The sequence below is a fragment of the Poecilia latipinna genome, unplaced genomic scaffold, assembly GCF_001443285.1.
Source record: "Poecilia latipinna isolate Pla-1442-1.1 unplaced genomic scaffold, P_latipinna-1.0 Scaffold1936, whole genome shotgun sequence".
Classification (NCBI taxonomy): Eukaryota; Metazoa; Chordata; class Actinopteri; order Cyprinodontiformes; family Poeciliidae; genus Poecilia; species Poecilia latipinna.
The window spans coordinates 110,554-124,591 of record NW_015114552.1 but is presented as its reverse complement, the minus strand read 5'-3'; the positions used below and the strand labels follow the sequence as shown (position 1 = coordinate 124,591).

Below are 14,038 nucleotides of genomic sequence, written 5' to 3'. Positions count from 1 at the left end.
ATGGATGGATGGATGGATGAAGGTAACATGGTTACTTGGTTGTGCTATAAAATGGCACTATGTGCCTGGAAACTCATCAAAACTGCCTCTTTGATAGTATATAATTAAAAATGCACGTTGCTTCAGCACCTTTTTTTGAACCCATATTTTTTTCTTCCATTAAACTTTCCATTAACAGCATTCTGTAAAGATTAAGACAAATCCACATGATTTTCCAGGCCACAACATAATTATTTTTTTGCATTTGTCTTATGTAACATTCAAACTTTCAGTGAAACAATATTTGAGGTTTTCATTAAGCTGTGGGCCATAATCATCAAAATTAATTTTCATTAATGGCTGAAATAGGCCACTCAGTGTGCATTAAATCTAAATGAGTTTCACTTTTTTAACCGATTTACCGTAACAAATTAAAATCTCAATAATAATCTGGCTTATTAAAATGCATCTGGGATTTTCCTCGTTGACTGCTGCGTTCTGCAGCTTCTCGTATCAATAGCAGATCAATGTTGTGAATTTATTTCTTGGCAGATCCAGGATTAGGTGCTTGCTCCTAGCTGCTGTTTTTGTCACACAGGTATGGGCATGCTAATGCTATTTGTCTCGCCTTGACTCACTCAGAGCACAGGCTGGGTTTACTCCCCCACTCCACTGCACGTCATCCATATTCATACATGCAAATCCAGCTTGGCCTTGGATTGTCTCTGAACATGTCAAGTCTTTATTGAGAGGACAAAAAGTGATGTACGTTTAATTAAAATATATATTGTAGTGGTGATGGGGCATATAATTGAACAAATGTGCTTAGTTAACATCACAGGGGTTTATATAACATTCATTATATCTGTTAAGATTTTTTTAAAAGCCTTATTTTGGTTTGAAGGGCTCAGTAATTGATTGGTTTGGTTTCTTGTCCCTTTTATGGGCTAATTTAGTTCACTGTCAGCGCCGCACAGAAAAGCCTCAGCTGGCTGCTTGTTTTGGTGCAAAGAGAACGACTCTAATGACCAGACTCTGCGCTCCTTAGGAAACACTGCAGTTCTCTGGAAAAGAGCAAGTTATTATCCTGAGGGGTTAGAAGAGCCAAAAGCAACAATACAGTAAAACACAGTTGGTAGTTAGGGGAAATCCCAAACCTGTGAGGAGATATTTACACAGAATGATCACTGTCTCTTTAAACAGTGAGAGAAAGCCCAGAGTATGATGCCTTTGGAAATATCTGATTGGTTAAGTGAGACATTAGAGTTAATTGAATGCATTTTGAAGCCACACCAGGCACAATTTATTATGGGAAAGCCAAAAGAGATCAGCCAAGATATCAGGGAGAGAAATCTAGAAATCTAGGTTATCATTGGAAACAATTTACCAATGATTGAAGATACCATATTCATCTGTTCAAACTATTTTATGTAAATATAGACATGATGGGAATGTCCTACCATCATGTCTATAATTGCTCAGGAAGAAGGTTCTGTCTTTTGGTCCAAAAAGTGCAGACTGACCAAAGACAGTGACATTATCTTCAGTGAAACTGTCCTGTACTGACATTACTCCAAAAAAAGCATGAAATGCACACAGGGACAAAGATCTTGACTTTTAGAGACATATTCTGTGGTTTGACGACACTAACATGGAAGTGTTTGTTGGATCGCCAGCACCAACCGGCGATGGTGTTGTTTTGATGCAAGAGGAAATGGTGCACTTCATAAAATAGATACCATCATGAGGAAAGAACATTATGTAGAAATATGAAAGCCAGGAAGTTAAAGGTTGGTCTTCCAAATGCAGAATAACCCATAGCATACAACCAAAGTGGTTGCAAAGTCAATGTTTTGGTGCGGCCACCACAAAGCCCTGATCTCAGTCTCAGGTGTGGGTAGGTCAAATTTGACTGAGTTCTACCAGTTCTGTCAGGAGGAATGGACCAGAACTCCAGTTTCTGGGAGGAAACCCAAAACGTTTGACCCAATTCATACATTTTAATTATCCCCGAGACTGACCAAATAATGTTACCAAACAAAATTTCTAAAAGATAATCTCTAGCATTTAGCAAAGAGAAATAATTTGGGTGATTCTATCTAAGCTAAGCCAAGAAAACGTTGGTCTGATTTAACTTTGATAGTGAGAAAAAAAAGAGTTTTTGTCTTTTATTCAGTTTTAACTGTATATAAATGTTGCTACATCGTGTGTCTGTGTGTGTATTGTCAGGATGACCTTGTTATTCTTCACTATCCTGGTTATTGAATGAGTGTATTCATTAGCTGAGCTGTTCGTTGTGCTGAATCATAACCTTGGCTAACAGAAAAGACTAGGAAAGTTACTCATAGATTTAATAACTTTAACTTCATTACTCTGTAGATGTGAGAAACTGTTTAAATGTGTGATATGAGCTTTTCTACTCTGGATGTTAAGCAGTCGCTGGGATTTATTTCTTACAATTTATATGTGGAAGACTGAGACGTTTTGCAGTAATATGAGACTCACATTACGGACAGCGAAGCTGGCATTAATTCATATAAATATGGAATATTTTCTCTCCTGACATCGATATTATTCAGATTTGACAAACTGGACCATTTTATCCTCTTGGCTACATTAACATTTATTTTGCACAAGATAACTTATCGATGGCATTAAATGACTAACTTACTATCTGAAGTGAAGTTTGGAAAAAAGAATTTCAATGAAATTTGCAAATTAAAAAAAAAAAAAAAAAAAAAGGTAAAGAGTGCTAACCTCCTCCTTCCTACCTGCAGGCGTCTCCGTCAGCATCTCCACCTTCAGCCTGGTGGCCATCGCCATCGAGCGATACAGCGCCATCTGTAACCCGCTCAAGTCCCGCGCCTGGCAGACCCGCTCCCACGCCTACCGCGTCATCGCCGCCACCTGGGTGGTGTCACTGCTCGTCATGGTGCCCTACCCCGTCTTCAACGTCCTCAAGTCCTTCCCCAAGGGCAACGGGACGGTGGGGAACATGTGCCGGCTGGACTGGCCCAGTGAGCAGGCGGAGCAGACCTGGTGAGAGCAGGAAATCAGAAAGATTCACTTATTTAACAATTATTAGGTAGATCTGTCTCTTTAACCTCAGCAGGGAAGCATCGATGAAAGCTTGTGGAATATTGTTTCCTTTTTCCTGCCTCCAAATATGAGGAGAAAAAGTTGAAATTCAGTCAAATGGTGTCATTTGCATGCGTGTTGCCGGTAGCTTCGTCTTCAGAATGGTGCAATCAGATGACGTTCTCCCGATTGCACACGTTTGGGAAAAGAAGTTGCATGCTGATCAGCTCATTTTGGTAATTACGCTCAGATTTCCTGCTCAAACTGTTGGTGACTTGTGCCTTCACGGCGGGTTTGACAAATTACCGTTCACCCTTTTCTGCTTCCCAGTTTAAGAAAAAGACGAGGAACTTCATATGGTCTGGTGTGAAAATGTATTTCTTCCTTACAGAATGATGCAGGTTTTCCTTTTTTACCACCTTTACGAATAAGATCAAAATACATTTTATATTAGACAACCTGAGGAAATACAAAAAGACAATTTCAAGTGATTTCTTAATTTTCTGAGGAGGAAAAAAACAATCCAATAGTGTTTGTTTTAGGTTTTAGATTTCTCTTTGTATAATAGTTTAATTTAGGTCAGTGTTTCTCAACCCTGGTCCTCAGCGCCCCCCTGCTCTGCATGTTTTAGATGTGCCTCCATTCCAGAACAGCTTATTCAAATGATTGAATGACCATCAAGTACTGCAGAAGCCTGTTAATCACCCAGAGATACAATTCAGGTGTGTGGCAGAAGGGAAATACCTAAAACGTGCAGGACAGGGGGGCAGTGAGGACCAGGGTTGAGAAACACTGATTTAGGTTAAAATCTGATGTTTTATAGTATGAACAAACAGTTTAAGGTCATATCCATAGAATCTCAATTGGTTTTAAGTTTGGACTTTGACTAGACCTCCACAAAGCCTTCAATTTGAGTATCAAATTCTTACAAATGGTTTTGTAAACCTTTCTAGACTGATAGATACACATGATTAATTGTTTGAATTTGTTTTTTTGTTGTTGTATTTTTTAATTTGTAATTTTTAATATCTTTTAGCCTTAAAATATTTAAAAGCTAAAAACGATTGTTTTTCAATCGTTTGAATTTTTTTTAGATTGGTTGCTTTTCAGATTTTTTAGCCTAATCAGTGTTTTCACACAGGTTTTATTTAAGTGATTTTCCGATTTTACGGGTTTGGGACTGGTTGCGGCTAGTGAAATTTAACTAAACTCTCCAAAAACAAACATAATAATTAATCAGTTAATGATTTAACAATAATGCCAGGTTGTTTTGGATAGCTTTTCCCACAAATAAATAACATCCTCATTTAAAAATTGCTTTTTATTTGCCTAATAATGAAATTAGCTTGGTAATCTGACATGTTTACAACAGAAGAAATCTGTACCCGATTCCCATCACCTAGTTGCTCTACTCCAGCAAACAGCTCCTGAACCTGTTGCCATAACTGTGAACCGTAGGAACCAGAGAAAGGAGAGTCACTCCAGAAAGTGTCGCACTGAATTACATCCCCGACTCTTTGTGAAATAGGTGGCGTTTGAGGCGGAGTGATGCATGAGCCGCTGGCAGGGCTAACCCACAGCTGGAGCTGGTGACCTGGTGCCTGACTACGACTGCGAGTCAGTCTCAGTTCCTCTGCAGGCTGCTGTTGGTTTCCTGTTGCTGCAGACTGAAGACAGCAGACGGCCAGCTGACTGATGGTTGCTCTCATCATGTGATCATCAATGTGAATATGATGCCACTGGTGTGATTCGAGGGGACAGTTTTAAAATAAATAGTAGTCTTAAATCTTCCTTTAATCCAAGCAGAGCTGTGACGGATGAATGACTGACTCAGAATTGCAGCTGTGTAACAAATGATCTAAACGCAGCACAGAAACTGATTTGTGAAGACAGATAATTTATCTGGAGTGTTTTTTTTTATTAGATCTGCAGATAAATGATTTATGCATTTAGAAACAGTAACAACATTAAGCCCCACAGTTTTAAAAATGTATATTTTTATCTAATTTATGAGAATAAAGTATGCATTCACTTACTTTTTCACATTCATTCAATGTATTTTAATCCAATATTTTAATACAGAGAAGCATTCTCAGTAGAATGTAGTTCTAGGCTTTGACTGGGCCACAATAAAACAAAAATATGATGCGTTTGGGTTTTCTCTGGAAACTAACGCTTAGAGAAAGGTTTTAAGAACATTCTGGATGCTGCATCCATGTTCTGTTAACACATCATCTAAAGCAGGTGCAGCTTCATAGTTAATTTCTAAATCAGATGTATAACTGCAACCAATAATGAACTCACTTTTTGCACCTGCACAATCTTAATTGCTGTGTTATATTGCACCTTTTTGTTCTCAAGCCAGTATAAATGTGAGGACATTGGAAGGATTCTGCAATATTTCTGAAAAAGCTCTTAAATTATTGACATTTTGGACTAATGAAAGTTGTAAAAGTTTGAATGGTTGTTCTTAAAAATAAAGTCGGAACCAGAAACTTTTTTTTTAAATATCCATAATGGATGGCACTAAAAACGATAAAAGTGATCGAGATACTAATGTTTTTTTCTCTCACTGTTACAATTTCCTTGTCATTTTAAAATGAATGTAATTGCCATCTACTCCCTACGTTTTGCTGAGGAAGAATAACATTTCTGGAAAAGGTCAGGACAGAAACAATTACTGCTGCTGCAGTCTGAGCTTCTCTGTGTGAGAAAAGCCTTCAATTCATCAGCAACGCATGCTCCCTGTGGTCCAGTAAAAGCTGCTTTGTTGCTTGGGAGATTCTGCAGGCCTGGATTAGTACAGAAACACAATCACAATACGTTTGAGCATCTGCAGTCATAGACCTCTGAGATCCAGACGTAAGGAACGTTGGACCTTGAGGGGTAACACAGTCAGGAGCAAAGCAGAGCACAGTAAAACACTCTACCTCTCTCCTCTCGACAGGCTTTTGTGTTGCAGCCGCCTATCAGGCCTCCGAATTTCAAGAAGTGGAAGAAATAATTAGTCTGGTTGGTGAGGTTAAGGGTAAAGATGAGTAAAGTTATGACAGAATAAATGCATCTCAGATCTAGGTAACATCGCTGTCTTTAAAATTACTCCAGCAGACAGGTTTTTCACATGGGGAGAGTTACTGAAGCAGGAACACTTGCAGAATAAAATGCTAAGTTCACATGTTTATCACAACTGGATGGATGGCACTGAACGATAATGTGACAAAAACGTGTTTCACATGTGAAAACAACGACAACACTTTGTACCTCGGTTGAAAATAATTAGAGCAAAATGGCAAAGAAGCAAAAATGTGATTTCTACCAGTGAAACACTCTGGAAAGCCTTCCATGTCTAGAATCTATACCACTCTGCACATTTTAAATTATTTCATATATATTTCCTAAGACATATAAGCCCTAAGGATTTCAAATTGGAGTTTACACGGTTTGTATGCCATAGTTTCAAAACATAAAACAATGTTTCCGAGGGTGAATGCGTTTTACACATAGGTGGAAAAGATGTGTTCAAATTAAGTTAACAGTTATCAAGTTTCATGTTCAGTAGCAATATGAGTTTTCTAGATGTTTTAATTTTTGTTGTGCCGTGATGAGCTCGGTTCACCTTTGCAGCTGTATCAGCTGGAGGGGAAATTATCATTATGTAAAGCAGATGTATAACACATGTAAATCCTTTTTGTCCCTCTGCTGATTAGTTTAAACCAAAACACAACTCTGCTGGTTGATAATCACGTAGCTTTTGGGTGCTGTGGGAACAGTCAGATACCTATTAATATTCAATAGGTTTGTTTTTCTCTCCATCTATTCCCCTGCTTCACATCCAGCAATCTTTCTACATTTAGACCAAACACACAAACACACATATGCATGTTTTATATAAATATATATATATATAGTTTTTGCACCCACTTGGGTCCCAGGAGGTTTTTGTCTAAAAGATATTTCACATTATCAAACAGCTAGCTGATGGAATACTTTGAAGTTTTCTCTTTAAACTAGGAATGAATAAGAGTTCAGAGTGCTGCCCAGGAAGACATTAGAATATCACAGTGAAAGAAACACCGCCTCTTCTTCTTTGGTGCCGCTTTTATGTGTTGACTGATCTGCAAGGCGGACATCCTTCATAAAGAAGGGGATCCTCTGCATGTGACCAGAGACTATTATTGTTGATCAAAGTGGCAGCTGATCGTCCTTTTTTTTATCCTATTAGTGCAGCACTTTTCCGGTTTCCCTGGTATATTAGCTAACTTAATCGGCCTGTATTTGTAGAAACAAATGCGATTCATGATCAGAGGATGCTGGATGTATCTATTTAGAAGGAAGAATTACATGGTACCGTCAGATCTTGATAACTTTATATAAGCTTCCCTTGTAATCTTAAGAGCCTATTTTACTTTTGCGTCTTTATTCTGCTAATATCACGACTACATTCTTGTAATTAAGCAACAACAAAAATGTTGTACAACTCGCCAAAAGGATGACTGAAATAGAATCCACTTTTTGAAAATATTTTCTGTTTTTGAAAAGAAAGCAAGAAAAAAAAAAGTTTTAAGCCAATAGTTTATGGTTGCAATGTGACAGAACATGGATAATTTCAAGGGGTCTGAAACTTGCAAAGTGCCGGATCTGGATAATACTAAAAGTCTAATATCAACTTTTCATGGCTGAGCTCTGATGAGATGAGAAACAACTGTAAATTCGAAATGTCAGCAGAACCTCAAAACTAAATGACTGCCAAATAAATTATCCATTGTGGTTCTGAAATTGATGTGCTCTGATATACAGGACTAAGATTTGATGTCATATTTAACTGGCTAAGTAGAAAAACACAGAACACAAGTTAGTTTTTTACAAATGTCGCCCTCATCTCCCTGTGGCGTTCGGGAGAGAAAAGACGGTTCTAACTACTGACAAGAGGGAATCCTTATGCACTCAATCTGCTTTGTAAATATCTCCCACTGAAGCTGATGAGAAATATGTTGATACATAAAAATGTTGCCTCAGCAGGAACGCCCCCTGTGCTGTAAGTAAACATCTTAATAGGATGGAGTGTGTGCCGCAGTGCTCTCGGAGAGCAGTTTGGAGCCATCTGGACGGCCTCCAGCATGGCTGAACAACATACGCTCTGAGGCGTTTAGGCTAACTGAGAAAACCTCAGGTTCACATCCAACTTGTTCAGCTCTGTGCCATGTTTCTCTCTCTCTTTGCAGGTATGTTCTGCTGCTGATCATTCTGTTCTTCATCCCGGGCGTGGTGATGATTATAGCCTATGGTCTGATCTCCAGGGAGCTGTACCGAGGCATTCAGTTCGAGCTGAGCCAGAACAAAGAGACCGCTGGTGAGATCCGTCACAAATCCACTCCGACCTTCAAAAAGCTCCTTGTTCCTGCTGATTTCACTAACCAGATTGACTCTGATTAGCTGTGTTAGAGGAAGAGATGAAAGGATCTACCTAAGTTTTTTACTGCAGTACAATGGGATTCTTGTTTATTTTGCCTCAAGCAGAGACTGACATATTTTTTGAACACCCACAGATTTTGCACCTGTGACATCCAAAATTGCACTTCCTCTCAGTCGTCCTAATGCCAAGCCACACTGGAGTGATAGCTCATGCAGGAGCTACAGGATAATCCTGTCTGGAAAAGCTGAAACAGAGTCTCGACTGGCAAATTATACTTGCTGTATGTGTCAGGATAATCAGCTTCAACATAAACTAGACAGCAGTGAGTTCATCAAGGCAGTGCCAGGAAAAAATAACCACCAGGGTTACACTTTTTACTCTTATATGTAGCAGAAAATGATTAACATTCCCTCCGAAACATCTGACATTCCTTCCTGATGACCACACTGAAATACACAAATAATAAAACCGTATTATGTGTTTTAAAAAGCACCTGAACGTATATCTTATTTCAAATTTTGACATATTACCACAAACTTCAATGTGTTTTATTGGAGTTTCATGCGATAGCGAATTAGAAAAAAAAGACACTTTTTTTTTTAAACAAAAATATCTAAAATATATGATGCAAATTTGTATCCAACCATCCTGATTTTGGCCTTCCTTCTCACCAACCTCCACCACAGTTTCCAGTCCAATAGGTCGTCCTTCAGTAGAGCACTTCCACTAAAAATAGTCTCAAGTACTGATTTACAGTGATTGGAGCGGTCCATGAAGTTATGAGCACTTTACCATTTTACAGTCGTAACAATGTTTTATAGCCTCACCATTCTTCTTTCTTTTCAAAACATTTTATGGTTCCACTGGAGAACAATAAAACAAGTTATAAATTACATTGTGTTTAGTAGCCACACATTTGATCATTTTTGACTTGTGACAAAGCTACATGACGTTACATCAAGCAGAAAAATCCACAGATCTTCAGCGGATTGTGCCTGGATTGTTCTTCTTGGATGACATTTGAGCTTAGTCTTATTCATGGCAGTGTCCTTGGGTATAATTGGGAGAAAGACCACTTCCTCGGATTAGAACCAATCCTACAAATGGATTGTAACACATGGTAGCTTTCAGCTTTTTCTTCCCAGAAAAATGCTTTTCCACTATAACTTATAAAAGATAAATGATCACAACAACCTCTACTGTCCATCCTGTTACTTAATAACATTAATAAACATTATTTCACCAGGTTTGTCTCATTGAGATTAAAAGCTCTCTTTTACAGGAGAGACCTGGCCTCAGTTACCACACAGTCACAATAAATATAGACTTAACAATAAAACAAATGTGAAAGGCCCCAAGTAAAACAACTGCACTTTTGCAACTTAAACGTAATAGGATCTATCTATCGTGGTCTTAAATACACTTAGAGACACTAATGTTTAAGTTTAAGCTCTGAATGGAAACTATTCCATGAGGTTGAAGCAGAAAAACTAAAACCTTTAAAGTCTTAAAAAGCACTTCATGAAATTAAATCAGACTTATATTTTCAACACTTCTCAAAGACGTTTCACAGTAAAATCAGTCATTCCCATTCACGCACATATTCACAAACTGGTGATGGAAAGCTGCAGAAGTGGCCGCTTTGTCCCATTGGTCCTAACCAACACCAGCAGGCGAGACAGGTAAAATGTCTTGCCCAAGGACACGACAGAGGCGGACAGAGCAGGAAGCAAACCGGCGACCCACCGATTATAGGACTAACAGCCCTTCTTGTCAAAATGCTACTGTTCAAAAGTATTACCAAAAAGTATTGGCAGTTCTTGGACCTTTGCCACTTGATTGGACTGAATTCTTAAGTATCAGTAATAAATTTATTAAATGCCTATAATTTGTTTGCTTTACCTATGTAAAAATGTCCCAATCTGACAGTGTACCTGTTTCCTTCATAGGTCAGAAGAATGGTGTAGGCAGGGCTACGGCAGGCCCAAGTGATGATGACGATGGCTGCTACATCCAGGTTTCCAAAAAGCCATCATTTGCTGTGGAGCTTCCCACCCTCTCATCCTCAACGACCACCATCCTGAACAAGGCTGAGCGTGCCCGTAGCAACACCTCCGAGGCTAAGCTGCAAGCCAAGAGGCGAGTCATCCGCATGCTGATGGTGATCGTAGCTCTCTTCTTCATCTGCTGGATGCCCTTGTACTCAGTCAACACCTGGAAGGCCTTCGACAACAAGTCCGCCGAAAGCGCCCTTTCTGGAGCGCCCATCTCTTTCATCCACCTACTATCCTACACATCGGCCTGCGTCAACCCCATCATTTACTGCTTCATGAACACGCGTTTCCGAAAGGCGCTGCTGTCCACGTTCGCCTGCTGCTGCCGTAACCGCCTTTGCCGCCGGATCTGGTGGCGCCGGAGGAGAGAGGGGGAAGATGGCATCAACGCCACCTCCATGGGCACATCGATGGTGACCTCCATGTCCAAGTTTAGCTACACCACCGTCAGCACCGTTGGTACCTGCTGAGCCTGAAGGGGAGTGAGGGGGTCGCATCGGAGGCTGTCAGCAGGCATCGTTGAGTGCACCATCTGTTTTTTCAATCTTCCGTTTGTCAGTCCTCATCCTAATATGCTGTGAGTCACGAGCTGAGTAATATCCACGTCCTCATTTAAAGGCCTCTCTGAAAAGGTCTTGCTCAAATTCTGTGTGCATGATTGCAGAAAGCAAGGCGTGGAAAGCGCCGTTTCAACGTGGTGACATTCTTTTACCTCTTTTTATTGGCAGCAAGAGCCTTATTGCATCCAAAAAGAGAACATCATAGTGCCTGTGCTCTTGTAGCTTTGTCTGTCATGATTTCTTGTTCATTTGCTGGAATGAACTTCTCTCGGTGAAAACAAAAGTTACAAACTGTATACATAAATATCGTCTTTATGTTGTGAATGTGCCAATGAAAAATGTTTTGTCAGAAAAATTTCTCATTACATTTTTAGCTTCTTTTCAGTTCATTGCTGTGTAACACCATGATTTTTCGTGAAAGTCTGCTGTGCCTTACAAAGGTATTAAAACCTCTTGAGCTTTTCCAGATTCTGTCAACCGCAAACAGCAATGTAGCAAAACAAACTACCGCACAATTTTGGACATTAAGGAAAAAATACAAAAATACACATTTTTGTTTTACAAATAAATATCTGAAAAGTATACAGCGCTTTTGTATTTATCCCATCAGATTCAATGAGTAACTGAGATATATTGAAAAGTCCCATAGTTTTATAAACTAAACGTATTTTAAATGTCTCTCAGCAACTTTCTCCCTGACCTGTGGCCATTGGTCTGCATGGCGCTGTTTGTTCAATAATGTTCAGCTAAGTTTATATTTGTATTAAATTACTTATAGCTAGGATTACTAGCTTTGGGGCAATTGGTTGCATCAGATTTCATTTATGGGTGTCAGTGGGAAGAGAACAAATACATTACTGTTACAATACTGTTGTTCATAAACACATAAAACCCAATAAAATAAATCAAAATTAGTGCCTCTAGCAAGACATAAAGGAAAAATTTAAGTTTCAGGTGTATTATCACCTTTGTAAGGCATTGCATTGTCATTCAGTGAATAATATAATTTATTTTCTAAAAGAAATCATTTGAACCTTCAGATATCCATGAGCGCAACCTAGAGCCCCAGACACAATTACATTGAAATAGCCGAAGGCTACTGTATGAGCACGATTGTCTTTGTCTGCTTAAGAAAAATAGCTAAGAAGAGCTAAAGAAAGTATGTAAATTCATAAAAGGCATGTACATTCTACAAAAGGTAGAATTCAAATGTTTTGAATTATCCAAGTCCAAAAATGGACCCAAAATAAAGTTTTACTTGAATCGTGTTTTTCAAGCAGGCAATGCAAGATGTGTGATATGCTAGCATGTTGTAGGTATGCAGTGTAATATTCCATTGCAAATATCCAGAAGGTTTGAAAACTCTTCACTTTTCCAATTTAAATTTTCCCTGTTAGTGTCTTATCTAAGCATTAAGAACAGCGTGTAACAGTTTATCCCAAAGGGTCTTTCAGGCTTTGCAAAGGACAGACTTTAAATGTGCTAGAAAGAAAGGTACAAAAGGAAAATGCAATCCCTAGAATGGGAGAACATTTCTATAGATTAAGATTGTGTTGGGGAAAAAATCAAAGACAGATTGGTTACTAGGACGCCTTTGCACTGGGTTTTTTTTATTTATTTCACTTCAGTTCATCATGTTATTCTGCCAGTTTTTTTCTGTAAATTTTTTCACCTGCAGTCCTGGCTGCATGATGGATATAGAACTACAATAAAACAATAAACCACCTGATTTATTCAATTACAAGATAAGAACCAGACATGACTGCCTTTGCTGTAGCATTATGCTAGCAGGGCATGATCTTCATAGGCAGATACAACCGGATGGGATTCAACAGAGCTGCGCCACTATAGGGCCCATGGGGTCAAGATATTGTGGCCATGCAGTGGATAAAATTGTCTACACCCTTTTTAGTAAAATACCAGGTTTTTGTAAAGAGAAATAAAATCACGACCAATCATTTCAAAACCATGATATAATAAAATTGTTAGAGGAGAAAAATTGGAATAAATAGTGCTGTGACTAGTTTCTGTGTTGCCTTTTTTTTTTTATCAAACACTCAGTTTTAATTACTGTTATTCCAAATTTTCTCCATTTATTGATGACTATCTTTACTGTGCCATCATGCTGTGGATTTTTGTACCCTTCTCCTTATTAATACCTTTGTACAATTTAGACATTTTTACCTGAAAGTAAGAAACTACAAAGGATCAAAAGTCTCAACAGCTAAACTTTATTTCTGGCCCAAGTGTGAATTCAAGTAACCTGAAACTGAATCAAAACAAATCCTCTGATGGTTACACAATTATGCAACCATACTTGCTCCCTTCACATTATAAGCTGACTTTTTATATCCACTGCATGTGATGAGATGCTCATGGAAAGGCTTCCCATTTTCAAAACAGTTTTGTGGGTTGTATTCAGTGTGAAGTCCGCCTTAACATCAAACACAAAGTGCAGGAAGGGAAGTAAATGTAAACATGAAATATCTGATGTGGAAAATGTGTGTATATGTCCATGCTTATCTAGATAATGGTTGTTTAATGTTGTGCAACAGTGTTGTTTGTGTGCTAATGCTGTTGTGTCGACAAGTAATAATTTAATAAAAATGAAAGCAGAAAAAACTTGAGTTAAAACATTGTATTAAATTCATTTATGTTTATCCAGTGTAACTTAGTTGTGATGAATTGGGGTCGGCAAACACTTTTTGGTTCAACTCAACTTGGCTCTACTAAACTCTACAAGGTTTGGGTTGTTTTCCACCACCACAATGTACGCAGGTTCTCATGAAAAGGCAGCCAGAAAAGTGACGGGATTTGTATGCAACAAACCATGTAATGGATTCACTCCAATAACTCAATCAGTTACAACAGCCCCAAGCCAATAAATGACATGCAGTCGACTGAGGTCACATTTTCAGCTCGTCATTTCAAGAAGAAATAAAAAAGATCCTGAA

At 38.6% G+C, this 14,038-nt stretch overlaps 1 protein-coding gene across 1 annotated transcript in view; it reads left to right on the top strand.

Moving 5' to 3' along the window:
* cckbra (cholecystokinin B receptor a) overlaps window positions 1-13,711 on the top strand; it is a 38,209-nt gene extending 24,498 nt beyond the window's left edge. The window contains exons 3-5 of the mRNA XM_015015626.1: window positions 2,757-3,018; window positions 8,280-8,407; window positions 10,420-13,711. Of these exons, the coding sequence (XP_014871112.1) occupies window positions 2,757-3,018; window positions 8,280-8,407; window positions 10,420-10,994 (965 nt within the window). The 3' untranslated portion in view covers window positions 10,995-13,711. The remainder of the gene's footprint in view (window positions 1-2,756; window positions 3,019-8,279; window positions 8,408-10,419) is intronic.
* Window positions 13,712-14,038: the final 327 nt, after the last annotated feature.